Below are 24,384 nucleotides of genomic sequence, written 5' to 3'. Positions count from 1 at the left end.
AATGCAAGTCCATCAAATCACACGCAATGCTGTATTTAAACGCAAGAGCGTTGCAGAGAAGACTTCATACAGTTTTTGTACAAAACTATAAGAAACTGCTTTTAAACGCATCTCTAAACATCTACGGAAGTGCGTTATTGTTGAAAAGACTTGCATTATTTTTTTTATTTCGTACGCAAAATTAAAAATAAAACGCAACCCGAAAATCAAATGCAAGCCCATCAAATCACACGGAACGCTGAAAAGACTTGCGTTTGATAATCATCCGAAACTAGAAAATTGTAAGAAACTTAAACTCAATTGCGTTTAAACGCAATTCTAAAAATCAAATGCAAGTCCGTCAAATCACAAGCAACGCTGTATTTAAAATGCAAGAGCGTTGCAGAAAAGACTTGCGGTTTTGTAGGAAACCAGAAACTGCGTTTAAACGCCTAAGAATCTATACGGAAGTGTGTTATTGTTGAAAAGACTTGCATTATTTTTTATTTCGTAACGGAACTTTCGCCATAACCGAACTTAGTCTGCACTAGCAGGGGAAAGACATCGCAACATTTACACATTCAAACTACCGAAACGCACGCTGTTTCACGAAATGTCAATGAAAAAAAATAGTAGCAAATTATTGTTACAGTTCGCTATGTTCGCTGAAGTTTAAATCTCAGTCCAAAGTTAAATTAGTCCGACGATGGAAAGAGATTTGTTTTTACGAAGGTTAGTAATCCTAAAGATGTCATTTTCGGATTAACAAACTTTTCTTTTTCTTTTTATAATCAGACTGGCCCGCGCTGTACAGAGTGGTAATGTTGCGAATTGGAGCGCGAGAACAATTTATTTTCAGAGTATTGCAAGAGAAATTTAACCCTAACTTACCTGGGCTATTTAGCGAGCTTGAATTCCGGGGGGGGGGGGGCATTATGGCCCCCCTTCAGATCTCGGCTGTTGATCGTGCGATCGCCGCAAAATTTTGCATGAAGATAAAGCCGGATGTAATCTACAAGACTGTTATGTTAAATTTTCAAAAAATTTGCATTTTCTATTTTAAATCAATTAATTATGCAAATATATGCAAAAAAAAACTCATTTTCGTCTGTAATTGGTTTATAAAAGCTTATGGAATGCTGATTTTTGGTGTAAATATTTCTAGTGACATTCCAAACATTTGTGTGTAAAAAAAATTTCGGTATCAAAAAATTAATTTCTTATGTTTTTTATTGTTTTATCAATTCTTTGTGTATTTCTTTGTTTTTTCGAACTTTTGTTTTTGTTGTTTTTTCAGCAGAATTTGTCACACACATTTTTTGAAGCATAATTATACTAAAATAAATTGATTTCAGCCATTAGAATTAAAAATATGAATCTTTATATGAATTAAATGAAAAAACACAATTTGTATTGACTTTGTACACAAAATCACATTTTTTTAGCAATTTTGGGATTGACGAAAGTTTTTTGAAGGGGCGTGGCTTCGGAACAGTATGCCTGGGCGCGACAAATTTGGTCTCAAAAGTTGCGCGAGACTTGAAAGTAAAAAGTCAGCGAACGGCGCGGTCAAAAAAATTTGCGCGCCGGGATGGTCGCGGAATTCATCGAGGGGGGGGCATTATGCCCCCCCCCCCCCCCAGGTAAGTTAGGGTTAAGCAAAACATATGGTGACTTAGGGAAGGAAAATCACACATCCTATTTCAACTCAGTCGGCAGTGAAAAATCATCTCGACAGAATCATACGAATTCACAGGCATATCTTCGCAGCAATGCGCTTAAATTTAAATCACAAAGTTGCATGCAATTTGGGGAATATGCATTTGATTTTTCAAATCAAATTCAAAATGTACAGTGTCTAGAAACGGGCCCAGGTTTCTTATCCCGCTCTCTAAAAATCTCTCTAGAGATTTGGAAATTGTGCATTGTCGTTACTAATCTGCACAAGATTTATGCATGAACTAAACATAATTGTTGCTAATGTCAGCAGGTATGTTTTGGCGGCAAAAAGAGTACGATTCGGGTAGCGATCCACATCGTGATCTTACTCTGTATAGGGGAAATTAGTTTTCATTTTTAAGTCGACAAAATGTCAACTTACGCGTAAGTCGACATGTTTTTCTCAGTCCCGATTATGTCGACTTACGCGAGGTTGACTGTATTATTATTATTATCATTATTATTATTATTGTTATCATTTGGGAAGGGGGAGATCATAGTCATTGAAATCATAGAAATTGTGCGATGTCGTTACTAATCTGCACGAGATTTATGCATGAACTAAACATAATTGTTGCTAATGTCAGCAGGTATGTTTTGGCGGCAAAAAGAGTACGATTTGGGTAGCGATCCACATCGTGATCTTACTCTGTATAGGGGAAATTAGTTTTCATTTTTAAGTCGACAAAATGTCAACTTACGCATAAGTCGACTTTCGCGTAAGTCGACGTGTTTTTCTCAGTCCCGATTATGTCGACTTACGCGAGGTTGACTGTATTATTATTATTATCATTATTATTATTATTGTTATCATTTGGGAAGGGGGAGATCATAGTCATTAGGTTTTATAAGTATTAGGCACCCGTTGGAATCCAGGGGTCTCAGGGCTTCGTATTTTTTTCCTTTAATATTTCTTTACCCATGTTATGAGAGAAGAAATTCACATAGAATATTTTCGTCTTCATTTGCTCCCTCATTTCTGTTTTTGTCACCAAAACTTGGTTTGATGGATCATAGAACCACCCGTTTCAATATGCAAAAATAGCTTACAGCTTATACAGTAACAAAGCATATGCACAGAGCCATAACGTGTATGAATATGCTTCAGTGCATATATATACACATATCTACATTTAATACAACTGGCCGCCTGTCTCTGAAAAGTATGCTATTCTTCCGGCTACGCCAAGAAACCTGAGAGCATATAAGCACAGAGAAACCAAAACAAAAACAGTCACTTACCGCGGGAAATCACCATTGAAACGTCCTCTTTTACTGCTCGCGACCCGCAGAGTCAAGACGTCCGCGTCAGACGCTCCCGTTTGCAAAGTTTCTATCACGTGTGTTCAGCCAAGTTTCCTCCGACTGCGTAGGCAGGGAAGACACTAAGGTCAGATCCACCCTCTTTCTCTTGGTAGCCTAAAATAACCTAGTGTTATTTTGCAAACTTGTTATTTACCTGCTAGTAGAAAACTTTGGCAGTAAATTTCTCTTACGGTACAGAGAAACCACGGCCTCCGCCCTGGTTTCTCCACCAGGCAGGACACCTTAGGATACGAGTGTTTACTACTAAAAAGTCAATTAGACCATGCTCAGTCCTCCCGGCAAAGTTTTTAATTTCCTGCCGCCTTATTAGTATTTCACTATTAACTCCGTACTTCAGTACAGTGTGGACGGGACTTGGTACTTATCCACTCAGCTGTATGGCACGCCACTTGGTCATATTCTACGCTACTCCTTGCTTTTCCATAGCCTTGGGGTTTAAAAATTTTTTCCTCGCTCTCGGAGCCTTTAACTTAGTTGTCGGGCCCCGCGAATTTCCTCTCCCGTAACCGGGACTTCCAACCCCGACCTGCCGCCGGCCCAGGGGGTGGGCTTCCCCCCGCCCTCCGATAGGTTAAGCAGTTACTTACCTAAAGAGTGTAAGCTAGTAAAGTTATGACATACTGTACCTCGTGTGATTTTATTGTCGTAGTGTTATGGGATTGAACCGCTCCTGTACTCCCTAACTAGTACAACGGGTCTCACGCCTCTGGCGTACACTATATATGTGTGTACATATTACGTAAATCCTTGCTTGTGACTCACCTTCCCTTACAGGGTGGTATCACGTCTTCCTTCCCGTCCTTCTTCCCTACAGTCACACCGATAAAAAGCGCCCTTCCAGAGTGCCGCCGACCGCCCTCTTCCGTGGCACCATCAGCTAACTCGGGCGCGCTCGCTCCTACCTCACGCACAATCACTCCTGCTCCGGACCTTAGGAGTGTGTTACCGCTACCCCAGCTTTTCTCGCTCACTCTACCCTGTTGCATCGGCGGACTCCAACGGGTCCTATTGTGATGACCATCCGCTCTCGGTTGCCGACCCCCCGCCCGGCCTGGAACTCTCACGCCGCCTCCGCCTCCTTGGAGAGGAAGCAGAGGCGCTCCTCCGGTATCAGGGAGAATTCGATACAGCAGACGCAGCCTTAATTGAACAGGACCAATCTGCCTCCCTACTATTCTGCATGCCCCCGTCCCCAGCCACCGGTATTCCTCTCGTGGCGGATTTCTGCCAGGAATACAACCATCTGGCTACAAAAGATCAGTTCCACGGGGGTCCTACTGGTCTGTGCCCCTCCTCTTCTATCTGGCTGATTACAAGCGCTATTTCACGCTGGAACAGCTGGTGCCCAACGTCTTAGCGCTCGGTGATCGCCGTCCGTCAATGCGGTCGTGGCGCCTCCCGCGCCCAGCCCCGTCCGGGCGCCCTCGCCCTCGCCCCGCCGGTAGCTCCTGCCCCGGCTCCGAGGGCAGACCCAACCAACCAACCAACCAACTCAACGCAACCATGGGTCAGCAGGTGCGGCTTGTCCCACCCCGCCACGAAGCAGCACGGCAGCTTTTGAGAGTCAGGCCCGAGCACTGTGACAGGCAAAACGCGTCGGCGCCCACTTGCTAGCCTTCGCTCCCACCTGGCGTGCTATCACGGAGGACCCCTTCGTGTGGTCGGTTGTACGGAGAGGTTACTCCATGGACCTTACACACGAACTTCATGAAGGGGCCCCCCATCTCCCCTCCCCCCCCTCCCCCCCCCCCCCCCCCCCCCCCCCCCCGAAGCCGGCAGAACGCCAGGCCCTCACCAGGGAGACTGCATCCCTGCTCATGGCAGTGGAGGAGGTATCAGATCACCCACGCCTCTCCCTCTCCCCCATCTTCCTCGTCCCCAAGCAGGCGAATTTTGCATGATCCTCAATCTCAAATGGATCCATTTTTTTGTGCTCGCTCCATCCTTCGAGATGGAAACCCTTGCTTCGATCCTGCCCCTTCTCCGCCTGGGAGATTAGACGGTATTGATCGACCTCAAGGACGCGTACCTACATGTGCCGATCGCCCCTCAGTCACGAGACCTGCTCGGCTTTGTCTCGGGGGGCAAGACCTACCGCTACAAGGCCCTCCCATTTGGGCTCAAGTCCTTCCCGCAGCTTTCACATGCCTCGCTTCCCCTGTAGTAGGCTTCCTTTGTCAACACAGCCTTCACGTGTATTGTTATTTTGACGATTGGTTGCTAGCCAAAGCTTCTCAACCAACAGCTGCGGTTCCTACTCAAGGTCGTACAGCGTCTCGGCTAGCTAGTGAACTGGGAGAAATCAGAACTTACTCCCATGCAACATCCCACATTCCTTGGCGCGGTGATCGATATCCCGCGGGGTTTGGACCGTCCGACCCAGCAGCATAGTGACACCATTGTAAATACCGCTCTTTCGCTCAGCGCCAGAAACAACACCCCAGCCAAACTCTGGCTCCACTTTCTCGGCTTCCTAGCCAGCCTCGTAGACATACTCCCCGACTGCAGGCTGTGCATGCGTCCCCTGCAGTTTCACCTTCTGCGGCACTACACCCCGCACGGCGACCCCCTGATCAAACCCATCCTGGTCTTCCCACACACTCGCGACCTGCTTCGATTGTGGAGTATCGCTGCCTCCCTCTCACCTTTCACCTCGCCTTTCGTGTAGGAGCGCGGAACCCAGCCCCGCTCCGTCCCATTAGACAAGATCGCAGCCTTTCTTATCCACCTCTTTGATAAGTGACTAGCGTTAGCCATGATCAGAGGTTACAGGTCAGCCATAGTGGCCATCCACTCCGGATTCGATGACGGGTTGTCCGTCTCCAATTCCCCCACTCTGACGCGCCTTTCCAAGGCCTTTTTCCTCCAACAGCCCTCCCAGGCTCCTCACATCGTGGAGCTTGCTGAAGGTCTTCGAAGCCCTTTCCAAAAAGCCCTTCCAGCCCCTCGGTGAGACCTGTCTCAGAGACCTCACAATCAAAACTCTGTTCCTGATGGCCATTGCCTCAGGGCAGAGACGCTCTATGATCCATGCCCTTTCTACCACGCCCGGTCATATTAGATGGGAACGCCGTACGTCTCATCCCCCGTGCCGACTTTCTTGCCAAGAATCAAACGGCCACCTCGGGCCCTCTTGAGATCGTGCTCCGCCTGCTCGCTGACCTGTCCTCGGTCCCCGATGACAAAGTGTGGTGTACTGTCCATGCGTTGAAATGGTACATCGCACGCACTAAAGTGATACAGCAGGGTCAGCAACTGTTCATTATCAAGGAGCCCTTCACGCCCACTTACAGGGATTCGATCTCGGCATGGATCGTGGCGGCAATCAAGGCTGCAGGCCCGGCAGCCATTATCTCGAACTCGACGCCCGTGACACACAAGGCATTAGCGCCTCTTGGGCTCTCTTTGATGGTGTCTCCTTGGAGGAGATCCAGACTGCTGCGTACTGGTCTTCCTCCAACATGTCTACCTCCTTCTACTTGAAGGACATCCCCGCCTCCGAAAGCTCCTTCCAACGCGGAGCTTTCAAGGCCACTCCCAAAATCTAAAACACCCTCCCTCCGGGCCTCGACAGCTGGCCACCGACAGCTGGCCACCCACATCTGTGCCAGTCTAGCATACTTTTGAGAGACGGGCGGCCAGTTGTATTGAATGTAGATCAGAAGAATCAGTAGCGATTTTCTTATCTACGAGATACAACTGGCCGCCTGTCTCAGGCACCCACCCGCCGTCCCCTTGCCTCGCTCTGCACCGGGCTGTCGCTCCTGTCGGCCCTCTTCTGCTCTACTCCTGAGGATGATTCAATGGCGGTCTCCCGCACGCCGCCTGCATGCGCGGCGGGGGCACAGAGGGTGCGCGCGTTAAGTGACTGTTTTTGTTTTGATTTCTCTGTGCTTATATGCTCTCGGGTTTCTCGGCGTAGCCGGAAGAATAGCATACTTTCGAGAGACAGGCGGCCAGTTGTATCTTGTAGATAAGAGAATCACTACTGATTCTTCTGATTAACTTGCTTTCACATGTATATACATACTAGTATACAGTGTATACACTTTTAACATGGCTACTGTATATGGAAAAAATGTATATATATTCTAAAAAATATCATTCTGTGATCATTAACACAAATTAATATGGTTAAAAATTATTCACCAATTCATTACATTTATTGAGTGTATACTTAAATGGAATATTGATAAAAACAAATCCATAATCAGTATCAACAAAGATGACAAAAGAGATCCCTGATATGACATATATCAAAGTTGGTTGACAAGCAGACAAAAACGTATTTATGACTGGTTGATGAGGGCAACAAAATATGTTACTGCAATCTCTGAGTCTATTTGTTCGGAATCTTAGTTGGGGGATAGCCTGAGTGTGTCTAGTTGTCCATATATGTGCCAGGATAACAAGGGGGAGTAGATGGCGAGGATCAGAGATAGGGCAGAAAGTTTCAAGGCAAAGTTGGGGGACAAAACAGTACAACCGTGCATGAGCTTGAGTAGGCAGGTTCGCAAGGAAGAGGGCCTTGTCATAGGACATACGTATGCTGCGTACCCAAATGGACTTTGGGGGCTTGCTTTTGCTTGGATTTTGACTTGGTGATAGCACGTATATATAACTGATAGGTCACACAGTGGGAGTGTGAACCTTTTCAGTAGCCGTAGCATGTAGAGTTAGTGAATGGCACTTTCAAAGTGTCGGCACGCTGCTACAGGTCACATAGAAAATTGGCAATCAATTCCACCACACATAGATGAACATTCATCGCAAGCAGTTTTTGTATTGTGATACCATGATTAATGTGATCAAATGCTTTTGTGAAGTCTGTGAGGACTATCATATGTCTATGAAGACTTAGGTTTGTCAGCATTTGAGGAAGCACTTACTGTATGAAGGAGACTTTCCAGAAAATGAGATGTTGACATGCCTCGCTGATTATCAAACTGATGCCAGTCAAGGGATGGTTTCATGTCCTCTAAGGTCCACTTTACAATGAAGCCTTCTGCCAGATTGGCATAGTGGTCGCTGAGAGAGAGTGGTTTCGTGTCGTCAATTGTTGCTGGTGATGTTTTTGGTACGGGGATGATGATTGCTCTCTTCCAGCCATCAAGAAACAGCGCTGCTGCTAAAAGAACCAATAGGCGCGGTCAGACTGGCAAAAGATCGAGAAGTTTAAGATCGCGAAGTTTCGGCCATTGGTACGCACCCAAGCAAGAGTGCGCCGTCCGATGGCTAGTGATTGTAACGTAACAATGCGCATCTGCACATGACAATGACCTCGCGCTTCGGAGGCACCGCCCACAAACAGATCGAGAAGTTTCGCGGGAAGTTTCGCAGGAAGTTTGCGGTCACACTGGCAAAACTTTGAGATCTTAAAGATCGCGATCTTAAACTTCTCGATCTTTTGCCAGTCTGACCGCGCCTATTGAGAATCCTAGTCAAGGGGCAACTCAGTTCAGAAGCGAATTCTTTGATGAGACAGACCGAAATACCATCTGGTCCATCGGATCTTAGAAATGACTTGGTATATAAGTGCATTACTGCACAATGATCCTGCAGGGAAACATATGGAAACATATCCGTCGCCAGAGCAACGTCATTTGTAGTTTGCTAAATACTTACCATTTTGTCGTTACCCAACTTGTCACAGAGCATTATTTCACACGTTTCTTTTCCATATGTGTCAATATCGAGCAAATATAGACAGTTTCTGCTGGTGTATGGGAACTGCAGTATGTTTTACCTTTAAAATAGGGCATTGCACAGTTATCTACACTGGCAGCCTCAAATATCAAACAAACCAGAAAGTTTTCAAATTTGCAAACTTTTTTGTGCTAATCTTAAATCTGTCAGAAACCGTTTGGTAGTTTGGAAATGACTTGGTACCACAAGAGATATGAAGTCATAGAAAGTTGTAGCTGGACAACCCCATGACCAAGTGTCCTATGCCAAAGTCAGCTTTGCGAATGGCAGTCCAGACAAAGAGAAGTACATCCGTATTATACTTTTTGTTTTCTGGTGGGTTTTTTTTCCCCTGTTCATGAATAAGCTTTTTATTCAGACTTTGTAAACCATTCAGCAAAGCAATAGCTGTTCTAATTTGGTAAATGTGTATGGAAGAGTGCAAGAAATTAAACTCCTCATGTGAATTATAAACCTGAGAGTTTTGGTTTTTTTTCTTGCAGGAGATTGATGTATTCAGAGATACCCTCACTAGCTTTTTGGAGCAGACAGCTGACTACATCATATATGAGGTAAGCTTTGTACCTTGTACATACTGCATCACATTGTAGTGCAATATGCAGCATTAATAATAAGCATACTACTGATGGATTATATTCAATCTTGAATATTCAAGGCAAGCTGTATGTACTCGAGGAAAATCTAAAGTGCTGTTTCCATGTCTGATTTCTGAGCTGGTAATGTATTTACTGACAGTTTTTATGTATTTTCTGAATGGCAAATGTATGACCAATGTACAATATCCCTTTTTGTGTCACCTTTGTGTCTCCATTCCTTTCTTTCTTTCCTTCTTTTTCCTGTCCTTTTCCTTTTTTTTTTCTTCATCATTTTCATATTTTTTTTGTGTGTGTAATCCTTATTCTTTCCTAATGTTTTTGTCTGTGTGTCTCCCTAGTGTATCATTCAGTCATCCAAAGGCACATCCTAATGGGAGGGAAGCTCAAAAATAATGTACCAATAAATGTTTAAAGATATGACTTTTCAAGATATGTACTTTTGATGGTGATATTCAGCAAATTTTTGGTTATAAACTGTAGATTGAAGTGCTCATTTGTTCTGTATACAGGGAACTGAGCTGTTCAGGTTCCATGCTTTTGACATTAGATTTGCCTCCCTTCTCTAATTTTTGCACTTAGCTACAAACATAGTGAATTTTGGTGTATGTCTCTAAATGTATGTGTTCCTTGAAAAATTGCATTGAACATTTTAATAGTGTCATTGTTGCAGATGAATTTACACCCAACTGTCACATTATTGTTGAAATCATGTGCATGTTTTGCCTGTTGAAATAGAATGCATCTATCAGCTGACAGTGTGTTATAACACTAGAGAAATGGAAATGATAATATTTCTATATATATCATAAAGTTTGATCTATGACATGTGTTACTGGACTTTTTCATTGTCTTCATGCACAGTTGACAACAGATTTAGGTCATTGCAGACCCCTTGCTAACGTCTACTCCTCTCTCGATGTGGTTTTCTGTGACTATGCATCAGACTCCCTGGTAATGTCAATGATTTTATTTTTAGCTCACTTTAGCCTTAGTGAAGGTATACTAGGTGTGAGGTATTGTAATTTCTTCTTTTCCACTCTCCAGTATGGGTTATTCATCATTTGTTAAACTTTGTTCTCTGCACACTATGTACTTTTGCAATGTCATATTTACATAGGTCAGAGTTAAACCAGACTTGGCAGGAACTATTCTAGAGGGGCAGAGGATGCAAGAAAATTACCTCAGTGGTACTGATTAAGGGGACACATGGACAAGGGTCCAATGGACTGAGACTCTCACTATAAAACTTGCATTTACAAATGACTGGTTGTTTCAATCTGTTCCTTGTTTTCTTACTCCTTTAATGTACCATTTTCATCATGTGCTACATGTGTGCTGCTATGTTGGTTGCGCTGATCTGCTGGGTGAGGGCAGCATACATCAATTGCACAATATAACCAGAATACATGTAGTTCACATTATTATTCCAAGGTATTTAGTCCATGGGCCAAGACCAGATTTTTACGATATTGGTACCACTTAAAGGGACAAATTCTGCTTATGCATTTTGAAATGGTATGTATCTGTAGATGATATTTTGCTATGATAGCAATTCCAGAGAAGTAGCTTAGTCTCAGTATCAGCCATTAACCCTCATAACTCCAAATACCTTTTTTAAGCTCGGTAAACCATGGAGGGCACAATCCGCTCCCTCTATAATTTCAATATTTTTCTATCAATTGCTCTGAAGTGTGGCACAAATGTAAATCAAGACATACTCTACAAAACGGCACCATCAAAACTTTTCTTGGAAACCACAAAGAGGGAGCAATTTGTCAAAATACAAAGAAAACAAAGAGAATCCCATTGAATAATATTCAATTAACCAATTTTAAGACATATATCGGACAGTTAAGGCGAAAATGCAACTAGTTTTTTGCTGTTGATTTCTATCTAGACATATTAAGACACATTTGAACTTCATTTTGACCTTTTCGGAGCATTTACAGGTCCAAATCTTAAGAAAATGGTGTTTACCACAGAAAAAAAAAATCAAGACAAAACACAAGAGGGCGCTTGTAGCTATTTCAGACATAATAAGCCAGTTCGGAGTTAGCTCATGGGCACATTGGTCCGAATGACCTTTCTTTTTCCTCAGTCGGTTAGGGGCACTTCATTCGTTTTGAGAGCGACATAATGCATAAGCTTTATGTAACAATTTATGGAATTCGTTGATCCTGTTCAAACAAAGAATGAACTTGTATACACCAGATGACCAGAATGATCCGTCAGGTAGCACATGGGAAAGCATCCATTTCATTATTTTGCGTTGAATGTATTAACAACCTCTTTCTATTGATATTGCCAAATACCACTTTTGCTGTCAGGTGGATGTGCTGGCAAGCGGCATTTATAAGGATTACATGAATAATCATTACATCACAGATGCTTATCCGAGTGAATTTAAAAACCAACATGCATAGTGGTCCGAATGACCTTGTTTCTGCTCATGCGCAAAGTGGAACTCCGAACTGGCTTATTGAATACTTCCTTTAAAAGTATGAAATTTTATTATTTTATGTTGTGAATACATAAAATAATAAGTAACAAGAAACTAAGAACGGGTCAAAATGTGAAACAGAACTTGCTTATGTTTATTTGTTGCCATGGTAACCAAAATACTTTAACACAAATTAAACATATCTTATACAACGTATATGCGTAAGTTTCAGAAAACGACATCAAATTTGGAGGAGATCAGACAAGATATCAAACTTATAGTGAGCAAAGTTTAATTTTCAGTATCAGCGGAGCACCTCCCTCTCCAAATTTTTGCTATTTTGGGGATAATAACAATTCACCCACTGTCACACAATCAAATGCAAGGGCATCCCCATTCCACACATGCGAGCTGTTGTATTCTTCATGTTCATAGAGTTGTTATTCAACTATGCAATAAACACTTTGGGGAATATTTAGGGGGAAAGAGTGAAAAAACAAAACCCGGCATTTCAAAGGACACTATCAATGGCAAAATCGTATCTGTCACCCTTTGTTAAAATCATGATTACTATATTCGTAATCGAATATTCTGTACTACTCCAAATAATCAGAGCCACTATCATCACCAACATTTTGATATCATTTTGACATAGACACCTCAGCAAACAACTCCCAAGTACCAACACGCCAATAGCGAGATATCTTCATACAGTGTATTCACCAAAATTAAGAGCGCAACGAGAGATAGCAAAACATCCTTCTTAACACTAATAATTCTGCAAAACGGGTGAGTTAATGTTACTGAATATACGAAACACTCTTCAGAGCAAATTTACTTCGACACTTAATGGAAAGGATAAAGTGACAGGAAATATGATAGATAGTGCCATGATAATCATACCAAAAGATATACGAAAAACGAACATTAATTTTAATTCAAACAAACTAATGAGCAAACACAAAATAGGCACGCAGATGTATATTATGGGCATTAATCAAAAAGAGAGAGTTTTGGGGCGGCTTTATTCTTCTGTTTTGTTTTTATTGGTCACCGCCATGCAACTTCAGAAAGCCAGCAAGCCTCGATATAACTAGGGAGTAGCAAATGTCCGCAAATTCAAATAGAGCTATGTCGACGGAGCAAATTAGTGTTTATTGCAGAGTATTTATCAGAATTTTCAGAGCAATTGCATTTTGGTGGAGTTTCATAAGTCTGGAACAGGAAAGAATTATCATAACGATCCCCTCTGACACAAGGTATAAAAACAAAAATCCAATTAGATACCGAGAAACAAATAGAATTGGGCATATCCAAGGTAATGGGACCCACCAACGTTACATTTGGTGTTTCGGACATATCCACAGTGCTTTACATTCTAAATGAAATACAATGGCTTTAAGTGATTCCTGAATATTTTTTTCTTTAAATGAGTCACTTATATATTTTTTTTATTTTTCCAAATTGAAGATGAAAATTTCATGTGAACGTATGTAACAGGTGGACAGACATTGGTGTACTAATGTATGACAGTCAAATTAAGTATTTTAATTCGTAATTCTCCGTACGGCATAATATGAGATCCCACTCGCGCATGCACTGACAATTCGCTCGCAATATGGCGCCGTTTCTAGTTTCTTCTCGCCGATCAGATTTCTAAATCTTTTTCAATCGCCGTTTTTACTCGACATCAACGTTACTTTGAGCTACTGCGCTTTTTGTTGGATGTCAGTAGTTAAGTTGCGAAGCTGATTGATTTCTTCCCTACTGTTTAGAGGGAAATTCTCGTCAGATTTTCGGACTGATCAGCTCGCATGGACGCGAATACCGCAGCGGAGGTGAGGCCGGCACAGCCGCGCTCTGCCCCCAGAACTTCGGCCCAGACGCCGGCAAAGCCAGGTGCGGGCACGGACAGCACGAAGAGCAAACCGAGAACGACGCATTCGTTAGTGCCCACTGCAAAAGCGGGTGGAAGTAAAGGGAAAGAGAAATCTGGCAAAGGGAAGAGCATTTCTACCGCTACAGCGGGTTCTTCGGACATTTCTAGTATGGAGAAAAGACTTCAGAACCTGGAAGGTTTGCTAGCAAAAGTGATTGACCATCTCCCGTCTGACAAACGTACTCCCTCGCCTAGCGGCAGATCGGCTTCAAGCTCACGTCAGTCAGCCTCTGCGGGCCACGATGCCCACTGCTCTGCCTATCAAGGAGGTGCATATGACTATGAAAGAGAGCATGACAGTGATTATGATCAGTACAATGAAGAGGGAAGTAGTTCTACTTTTTCTTTCCCCACAGGGGAACAGGAGATGGATCCGGATGCTAGTAGCGTGCCCTCTCTCGCCGCAAAATTTGCACGCCCAAATGAGATTGGGGAGGCTGTGGATGATAATGTAGCACATTCAGTAACATATATGCTTACTCACCAATTGGAAGAAATCTCCCTGGAAGAGACAGCCAAGAAATATCCCTCGCCAAACAACTGCAGCCTGCTTGATGTACCGAGAGTTAATCCTCCTATTTGGGAGAACTTAAAATCGGGCACAAAAAGCAGAGACTTGAAACTCCAGCGGGTTCAGCACTCTCTCTTCAGAGGCCTTGTTGCCTTCATGCGCACAATTGATTCCAAAGATATTTCAGAACAGCAGCAAGATGCTCTTGCTCTTCTCAGCAATGCTACGTTTGAACTGAGCTGCATCAGAAAACACCTCATCCGCCCTGACATGAATTTGCGATTCACGCATTTGTGCAAACCCTCAACACCAATTGGGAAATTTCTGTTTGGAGATGACTTGCCCAAACAAGTTAAAGACCTGCAAGAACAACAAAAGGCCACCGCAGGTGTCATGCGGGGACAAAACAGAGAATTCCAAGGGCGTCGCGGTTTTCACCCATATTCGCGCAACAGATATCAAGATGCAGGCTGGACATCCCACAGGGATACGCCACAGTCAGGGACTTCAAGTCGGCCTTTTTTAGGGGCACGTTTTCAGGGGCAGACGCACAGACGCCATGCAGCACCTCCAGCCACGAGGAGCAGACCGCTGCCCCACCCCTCACAGCAGAGGCCAGGGACAGGCCAGGCTCCAAGGAGAGTCTAAGAGGAGCTTGCCTTGAAGAGGTAAGTTATCCAAATTCTCAGTCTAGGCCTACGCATAATTCTCAAGTTGGAGGTCGACTGAAGCAATTTTATGATGAGTGGTGCAAAATAACAGCTGACCCATTCATTTTGTCAGCCATACAAAAAGGGTATGAACTTGAGTTTGACCCAGAACTGGGACCACCATCGAGATCCTATCCTATCTTTGAATATCAGAAAGACAACAAAGAAAGAGAAGCCATTCAGGAAGAGATACAAAAACTTGTGGCTAAGAACGTGATCGAACCATGTACACATGAAAGTGGAGAATTTGTGTCAAACATTTTCACGAGGCCGAAGAAAAATGGCAGCCTCAGAATAATTCTAAATCTGTCTGATCTTAATAAGTACATGAGTTACCAACATTTCAAAATGGATGGTATTCACGTTAGCCATGGATTTGATCTCGTCTAATTGTTTCCTTGCTTCAGTTGACCTCCAGGATGCCTATTATTCTGTCCCAATTCACCCTAGCCATAAGAAATACCTGAAGTTTGTATGGCAAAGACAGCTGTATCAGTTTAAGGTCCTACCAAACGGTCTGAGCACAGCCCCTAGACTTTTCACTAAACTCCTCAAACCAGTTTTTGCTTCCCTACGGCAGGAAGGGCATGTGGTTGTCGGGTACTTGGATGATACCATCATAATAGGGAAAGATGCAGAGCTTACTCACAAAGCAGTCCAAGCAACTACAAGCTTGTTTTCTCAGCTTGGTTTCCTTGTTCACCCTGAGAAATCAGTACTCCAACCAACCCAAGTAATTCAGTTCCTAGGGTTTACTTTGGACTCCCATGCAATGACCATTTCACTCCCAGAAAGTAAGGAGGAGGAAATAATTGAGGCATGTTCAGACCTACTTGGGCAGAATAAGCCATCAGTCCGCTTTGTTGCCAGAGTGACTGGGAAAATCATTTCTACATTCCCAGCTGTTCAGTACGGCCCTCTCCACTATCGCTCCCTAGAAAGGGATAAGATAAATGCTCTTAAGAGGAATAGAGGTCATTTTGACTGTCCAATGAATTTATCAGAGAATGCTAAGCAGAACTTAAGATGGTGGATTCTTAATGTGAAAGGATTTACATCCCCAATACAGCGGAAAGGACCGCAACATGAGATACGCACTGATGCAAGTGGGGCCGGATGGGGTGCCAGTGACCTCCGCATAAAGACGGGAGGAAGATGGAATGAACAAGAAATAGTCAGGGCAAGAAATAATGACATTAATTTCCTAGAAACTCTGGCGGCAGAGTTTGGATTGATGGCCCTTTGTGCAGATTTGCATGATGTGCACATATTAATCAGACTAGATAATACCACAGCTGTGGCATATCTAAACAATATGGGAGGATGTAAATCCAGAGACTGTGATGAGGTAGCACGCTGGATCTGGGGATGGTGCGTTGAGAGGAATATATGGCTAACTGCAGAGCACCTCCCTGGGCGGCTTAACACAGAGGCAGATACCATGTCCAGAAAATTTAATGACAAATCAGAGTGGATGCTTGACAGAGAGGTGTTCAATGATGTTGTGGATCAATTTGGTACCCCAGAAATCGATCTATTTGCATCGAGATTGAATGCACAAGTACCTCGATATATCTCATGGTATCCAGAGCCAGAGGCAGAATCAGTCAATGCTTTTCTAACAGATTGGGGTCCGCTGAAGTTTTATGCTTTCCCACCTTTCTGTCTAATTGCAAAATGCTTACAAAAGGTACAGGCAGATAAAGCAACGGGGATAATAGTTGTTCCGAATTGGCCCACACAAGCGTGGTATCCACGACCTAAAGAGCTTATAGTTGGGGAGTCCCTCTGCCTGAAAAAGAGCAGAAATCTATTAAAGCTGCCAGTCTCCAATACCCCACATCCTCTTAATGACCGTCTCGAATTATTGTGTTGCAGGATTTGCGGAGATAGTACAAAAACACAGGCCTGAGTGACAAGACAGTTGACATTATTTCAGCTTCTTGGAGATCCTCAACCAAGACACAATATGGAGTCTACACCAGAAAATGGAAAGATTTCTGCAGACAGGTTGACTTCATTCACACCACAACAAGCCTGGTTTTGGATTTCTTCACAGAGTTGTTTCACCAACAAGGAGCTAGTTACAGCTGTTTGAATACAGCAAGAAGTGCACTATCTACTTTGGTGGTGCTTGATGGTCCTCACACAGTGCGATCACATCCCGTCATATGCCAGTTTTTCAAAGGAGTTTTTCAGCTTAGACCCCCAGTAGCCAGATACAGTCACATCTGGGATGTTAAAGTGGTGCTAAATTATCTCCGAAAAATGTCTCCAGCAAATTCACTTTCACTCATGCAACTGACGCTAAAGGTGGTCATGTTAATGGCGCTTGTAACAGCACAAAGGGTGCAATCATTATCTCTTTTATCACTGGACAACATGATTTTGAAAGAGAGTTCTGTTGTTTTTTCATTTGACACTCTGCTAAAGCAACACCGGCAGAGAAATAAGAGTTGTTGCAGACACATTAAATTGAAAGCTTATCCAGCAGACAGGCGCTTATTTGTGCTTCGGTATTTGCACCAGTACGTCAGACGTACCGAACAACTAAGAGGAAGTGAAAAGCGACTCTTCATTAGTTACCGTAAACCACACAAACATGTGACGAGACAAACGATTTCGCGATGGCTTCGCACCACGATGTCAGCAGCTGGAATCGATACGGACACATTCAAGCCTCAACAAGGGCAGCAGCTACTTCTGCCGCAAAGAGGAGTGAGGTTCCGGTAGATGAGATTCTAAGCAAAGCCGGATGGTCTCGGGAAAAAACATTCCGAAAATATTACAATAAGCCCTTAGAAAGACAAACATTTGATTTGGCGGTGTTGGGGCACTGAATGCCAACAGATCTACAGTGTAGTACGCAGTACATACTGACCTGAGAGTAAAGACATTTACTTGCTGGTTGAACTGACCAATTTAACAGCCACACCAGGTTATTGATTTATTGTGTGTCTAATCTTCTTGATGGTATCAAATTGATACACATCTTTTGCATGTCAATGTACCCACAGTGTCTTTGAACTCTCATATTATGCCGTACGGAGAATTACGAATTAAAATAGAAAGATTAAACGAGAACTTACCGTTCGAAGTTTGAGATTTATTTTAATGAGTAATTTGAGGGGAGGTATAATATGCCCCCCTCTTCCCTCCCTGGGATTACTCAAACTTCAGTAAGTTCTCGTAGTGTCATCTCCTGATTCTTGTGACTGTGGGCACATTGTTGCTTTGAATATTGTCGGCGCATGCGCGAGCGGGATCTCATATTATACCTCCCCTCAAATTACTCATTAAAATAAATCTCAAACTTCGAACGGTAAGTTCTCGTTTAATCTTTCTATCTTCCATAGAAAATGATCCTTTCTTTACTAAATGAACTGATTTGGATGATAAGAGATAACATCATCCACAGAAATCAAATTACCTGTGCATTAAGGTACATTTCTAGAGTTTAGGCTGAACGTATGTAACATGGACGGACAAAAATGTAACATCCACGTCTGTCCACATGTTACATAGGTTAGTTTTTTCTACAAGTGTACTATAGTTCACAGTTAATTTAAATTTTGGGGGTGATATTGTATCTTCTTATCCATATCAGTTGTTTTAGTAAAGAAAAGCTCATTTACCATATAAGGTATTTAATTTGACTGTCATGCATTAGTACACAAATGTCTGTCTACCTGTTACATACGTTCACTATTTTTATGGTTTTTTTTAATAAATGTTTAAAGATAGCTTGCTTGGAGCAAAATCTGGACAAAGTTATCTCTCTTAGGTGAGCTTTATACAGTGCTAAAGTGTTTGGTTGGTTATTCACATTGGAAACATAAGATTACCTAGTGTCTTTGAAATGTACCCCATTACTGTGGATATGCCCAATTGCTAAATCGAAATTACTTTGCTCCTTGCCATGCATCATGCTAGGATAACAAAATTTCGAAAAGCACAATTAACAACCCCCCCCCCCCAAAAAAAAAAGGATAATTTCTTTAATTGTTGACTGACTTACTCAATATCTGATACATTTGAAAATGTGATGTCCAAGTAAAAAAAACCAAAGTCTGGGTTTGGGGTAAAAGTCTGGGAATGGGATGGGCAAAACCCTCCAATTCCCTTGCTTTATACAACCCTTGGGGTACGACCGCGGTCATTTGCTGGTATCAAGATCTGCAAATAATTTTTGAGGGCGCTCTCGGAACAACATGGACGTGCACTGATTTTCAGCTCGAATAGCTAGACAAAATCCACCCGCATCTTACTTAAATCAACCGAAATTACATTCAAAAAAATGAACAATCGTAAGACTGCTGCTCAGTCGTCAAGCTGCCAGCCGTATTTACTTAGAAATCGAGCTACTTTGAAAAAGAATCAACCAGATAACATGGCTGAGCCGACGTCACATGGAACGGATGACTCAATGGCCAAGCTACGTTCTGATTTCGACACCTTCGCCGAAAAGGTACTGAGCAAGCTAAACAACGTGTGCACCGGTATTACTACCATACAACAGGACATACGAGCCATTGTAAATACTACTCTGGCTGAGCTGCAGCATTCTGCGGAGGATACGTCCGCTAGATTGACAGAGATAGAACAGGTTAAACTACCTAAGGTGGAAAAGGAAGGAAAGGAGGCCGAGGAAAGGCTGAGGGATGCGCTAACTGCGATGGAGCTGCACGATCGGAAGCAAAATTTACTCTTCTACAAGATAGCCCCCACTACTGGAGATAACACCCCGCAGAAGGCTGCAGCTGAAATTTGAGACGCCATAATGAAGCTGGGCTTTTCTCCAGAGAAGGCCGAGGCAATTCCTATGGTCCACGCCCATCGAGTACCGCGTAAGCAGCAGCATCGCGAACCCAACGTGCCATCGACCCCGGACCCGATAATCGTGAGATTTGTATCCATGTTCGACCGCGACGCCATCTTGAAAGCGTACGACGCAACGTACAGCAACAGCTTCCTGCTGGCACCACCCTCCCATTCACCATCAGAACGGATCTTCCACCCAGACTTAAGGCAAAGCGCTACCGTCTGGAAAAGATAGCTTACGAGCAACGTAAGCTACACGGCAAGTCAACCCGCATTCGCCTGGTTGGCGTCGATCTACGCCTTGCAATCCGAAACAAGGGTCAATAAGCAGCACCATGGGTCTTGTATAAAGATTGAATATCTGTGGCAAGCTTTTATCGGCTACTTTGTGTAAACTGTGTAAACCGTGGAAACTGTTAAACATCTCTGATATTTCCTTAAGTATTTCAAGCCAGTGAGCTATTGCCAAGATTTATTACTGCTTCTGCTTTTCTTCTCATAGAAATGACTTCATAAGCAGAAACTCTTATTTTTCTCAGGTTGTCACAAAGAAATAGATGCTAATTTGTACGGGTTGGTTTTGTCTACCAGAAATGATAGCTATAAATCTAGCAAGTTCATCTACTTTGCATGCGGTATATATATGTATGTGGACACATTGTGGATTTAATATCTGTAGTTGATTATGTATACTGATTTTATGTCTATGTCTATGTCTATGTTGTTGGTACTTTGTTTCTGTTCCCATGGCTGCAAAAATACACGTCTATTTTCATTAGTACTCGAACACCAAGAAATTCAACCATATCTGTCTAAAACATGTTTGATGAGGTAACATCTCAAGCTTCTCATGAAGCTTCTCAGTTTCATTTTGGTCAACTTGACGATATAAGTTTTCTCAATGAATTTCAACGTCACACAGTAGATCTAGATCGACTGTCAAACCTACAGTTCAATCCCTTTTCTGTATCTGATGGCTTGTTTGGGACCGATGACCTAGATCCGGATAGGAATTTTGTTCTTAGTAATTTCGAAAATTCTAGTCGTTACTATGAACTCGAAAACTTTGCCAGTCGATTTAGCCCTTCAAAGAATGATACCTTTTCATGTGTACATTTTAACTCTAGAAGTCTTCCAAAACATTTAGAGTCCATTACAGACATATTACATTCACTTGACTTTCCGTTTGATGTTATAGGGTTTTCTGAAACATGGCTGAAAGACACAAGTCTACCTGTAAACATACCAGGTTATACCATGCTATGTAAAAATAGAAGTAATAGAACAGGTGGAGGTGTCGCACTTTGTGTGAAAAATGCACTATCTTATAATGAGATATCCGATCTGCTGCTCCCAAGTAATTTGTGTTGTGATACATTGTTCATTGAAATTAACTCTCCACAGGAAAGGAGTATATTGGTCGGCATTGTCTATAAACCTCCGAATGTAAATATCACACGATTTAATGACGCTTTTTCTACATTGTTATGTGATCTTGTCAGAGAAAATAAAAAGATATATATAATGGGTGATTTGAACATTGATCTTCTGAAATTTAATACACATTCAAATATTCAAGATTTTATGCATTCCCTGTCAAGTAATTGTTGTTTACCTTTGATATCTAGGCCAACACGCATTACTAGAACTTCTGCAAGTTTACTTGACAATATTTTCACCAACCAATATGACTTACCTATTGAGAGTGGTATTCTATACTCCGATACAACTGATCATTTACCAGTTTTTCAGATAGCCTCTCTCAAATGTAAATCTAATAAAAGTAGTAAAGATTTGTATTCTAGATGTATTACAAAAGACAGAATAATTTCATTCAGAAATGCCCTACAGGATGCGTGTTGGGATGATATTAAAGAAACTGATGATATTAATATAGCTTATAATACGTTTGAATTAAGATTACGTGGTTTATATGATGCATATTTCCCTCTTCAACGTATATCTTCTAAAATGAGATGACTGAAGCCATGGATGACTGATAGTCTACTGAAATTCGTACAATATAAAAAAAAATTATATAAGATTTTTTTACATAAAGGTATGCTTGTTAGTGAGATTAAGTATAAAAGTGTTCGTAATAAATTGAATTTTTTATTACGAGAGGCTAAGAAGAAGTATTTTGTTAATAAATTTATTCATTATAAATCTAATATTAAAAACACATGGAATGTTATTAATTCATTGTTACCATTTAAACAGGGCAGGGATGGAGATTTTAAACTGAAAAATAATGGTCAGATTATTGACAGCTGTGAAGGTGTAGCTGAAAGTTTCAACTCCTTTTTTGCTGGCATCGGGCCAAAACTTGAGAGATTATTACCTGAAAATCATGGGAACTTCCGGCAATATCTCTGCACACCTGTACATGCAACAGTGTTTCTATATCCAGTAACTGAAAATGAAATTTGTGATATTGCAAAATCATTTCAGAATGGTAAATCGTCCGGTGTTGATGACTTCAAACCTTGTGTTATTAAAAATGTTATGTCATTTTTAAGTGAACCACTTTGTCACATTTTCAATGTCTTTGAATAAAGGTGTTTTCCCTGACAAATTAAAGATAGGGAAAATAACCCCCGTATTTAAAAGTGGAGATAAAACTGAAATAAGTAATTATAGACCTATATCTGTTCTCTCTTGTTTTAATAAAATACTTGAAAAAATTATATTTACATGGGCTATGAAATTTATTGATAAAAATAGAATATTAAGTAATAGTCAATATGGTTTCTGACAAAAATTCTCTACATCTTTAGCCTTAATTGATTTAACAAATAAGATTGTTGATGCCTTTGAACATGATATGTACACGTTGGGAGTGTTCATTGACTTATCAAAGGCTTTCGATACTCTTAACCATGATATTCTGCTTTCTAAGTTACATCATTATGGTTTTCGAGGTACTGCCCATAGCTGGTTTTCTAGTTATCTAAAAGATCGTTATCAATGTACTAAATATAATTCTGTTGTTTCACAACTCAGTAAAGTTCAGTGTGGTGTTCCTCAGGTTTCACTACTTGGCCCCCTTCTTTTTATATTATATATAAATGATATAGATACTGTTTCTGATAAGCTTTCTTTTATATTATACGCTGATGAAACAAATATTTTTTCATGTGGTAAAAACCTGGATATCTTGTGTAATGAAGTCAATAGTGAACTTCAAAAGGTATGTGATTGGTTTCAAGCTAATAGGTTATCTTTGAATAGTAAAAAATGTAATTATATTCTTTTCAATAACAGGAAAAAGTTGATGTTAGAAATGTTAATATTTATTTGAATAATGATGAAATTCCTAAGGTTGATAAAACAAAGTTTTTAGGTGTATTTATTGATTCCAAGTTATCCTGGAAATTTCATATTGCAAAAGTTGAGCGAAAAGTGTCAAAAAATACTGGTATTATTCATAAATTTGCATATTTTTTGCCTGTAAACATACAATGTATGCTTTATTGCACACTTATTTTACCGTACCAGACATATTGCAACATTATCTGGGGAAACACATTTGAATCAAATTTGAAACGATTACAGGTTTATCAAAATCATATCATTAGATATTTATGTAATGTACGAAATATAGGTCCTGGTGGTGCTCGAACAGATACATTGTTTAATGACTTAAAGTTGCTGCGTTTAAAAGATATCAATACACTCCAATTGGGTTTATTTATGTATAAGTGTACAAGTAATGTTCTCCCTGATCATCTATGTCACTTATTTGAAGAAAACTCGGAATATCACAAGTACGAAACCAGATCATCTTCACTAATTCACATTCCAAAACATAAAAAAGTCTCATTCCAACACACAGTTCGTTTTTCTGGTCCCAAGGTCTGGAATAATCTCCCACCTCATTTAAAATCTGTACCTTCTTTTAGTCTATTCAAATGCCATTATAAATTGTCTTTCTTTTTGGAATGACGGACTTCTTGATATTGTGGTCAAGTTTGTTCTCTCGGGGCCTGGCAGTACTTGGTGTTGAGTTATTTTAGTAACCCGTGCACTATCATGGCATTTCAATGCTCGGAATCCACTTTGCACACACCAGTTGTTGTTATGTTGAACAGGCCTCGTGTGAGCTTTCAGGTTGCTAGGAACAACTTTTGTTAAAATGATATGCATAAGATTTAAATAGTAAAGCGGTCTATTCATGATCCAGTAAGTAAGAGTGTATTTTATTCATTGTTGTTACATCTGTGCAGATGTTTCACATCACTTAAAGTTATAAATATTCAACTCTGATATACGCAACTTTTGCTAAAGGCTGTAGCTTGTCACATATTTTCATACTTTACTGTTGCCTCTCTGTTAGACTGCAATATCTATCTTTGAGGAATATCTCATTTCAATATTGCCATGTCTATTCACGATCCAGTTGGAACCAGTGCATTTCATTCATTGTCTTGTTTACATCTGTGCAGAGGTTTCATATTATTGGCAGTTATAAAATATGCAACGGATAATTCAGGTATATGCAACATTTGCCATAGCCTGTAGCTCGTCACATATTTTCATACTCACTGTTGCCTCTCTGTTAGACTACAATATCTCCCTTTGAGGAATATCTCATTTCAATATTGCCATGGGAACTATTATTATTTTTTTGTTGTTTT

At 41.4% G+C, this 24,384-nt stretch overlaps 1 protein-coding gene across 1 annotated transcript in view; it reads left to right on the top strand.

Annotated features, from left to right (window-relative positions):
- The window catches only part of LOC140241585 (prominin-1-A-like), a 289,128-nt gene that overhangs the window by 202,250 nt on the left and 62,494 nt on the right, over positions 1-24,384 (top strand). Inside the window, exons 21-22 of the mRNA XM_072321318.1 lie at positions 9,213-9,281; positions 10,188-10,277. Of these exons, the coding sequence (XP_072177419.1) occupies positions 9,213-9,281; positions 10,188-10,277 (159 nt within the window). The remainder of the gene's footprint in view (positions 1-9,212; positions 9,282-10,187; positions 10,278-24,384) is intronic.

This window comes from Diadema setosum, chromosome 18 (genome assembly GCF_964275005.1).
Source record: "Diadema setosum chromosome 18, eeDiaSeto1, whole genome shotgun sequence".
Classification (NCBI taxonomy): domain Eukaryota; kingdom Metazoa; phylum Echinodermata; class Echinoidea; order Diadematoida; family Diadematidae; genus Diadema; species Diadema setosum.
Note: the sequence above shows the minus strand (reverse complement) of the source record. Positions and strands in the feature narration are given on the sequence as shown.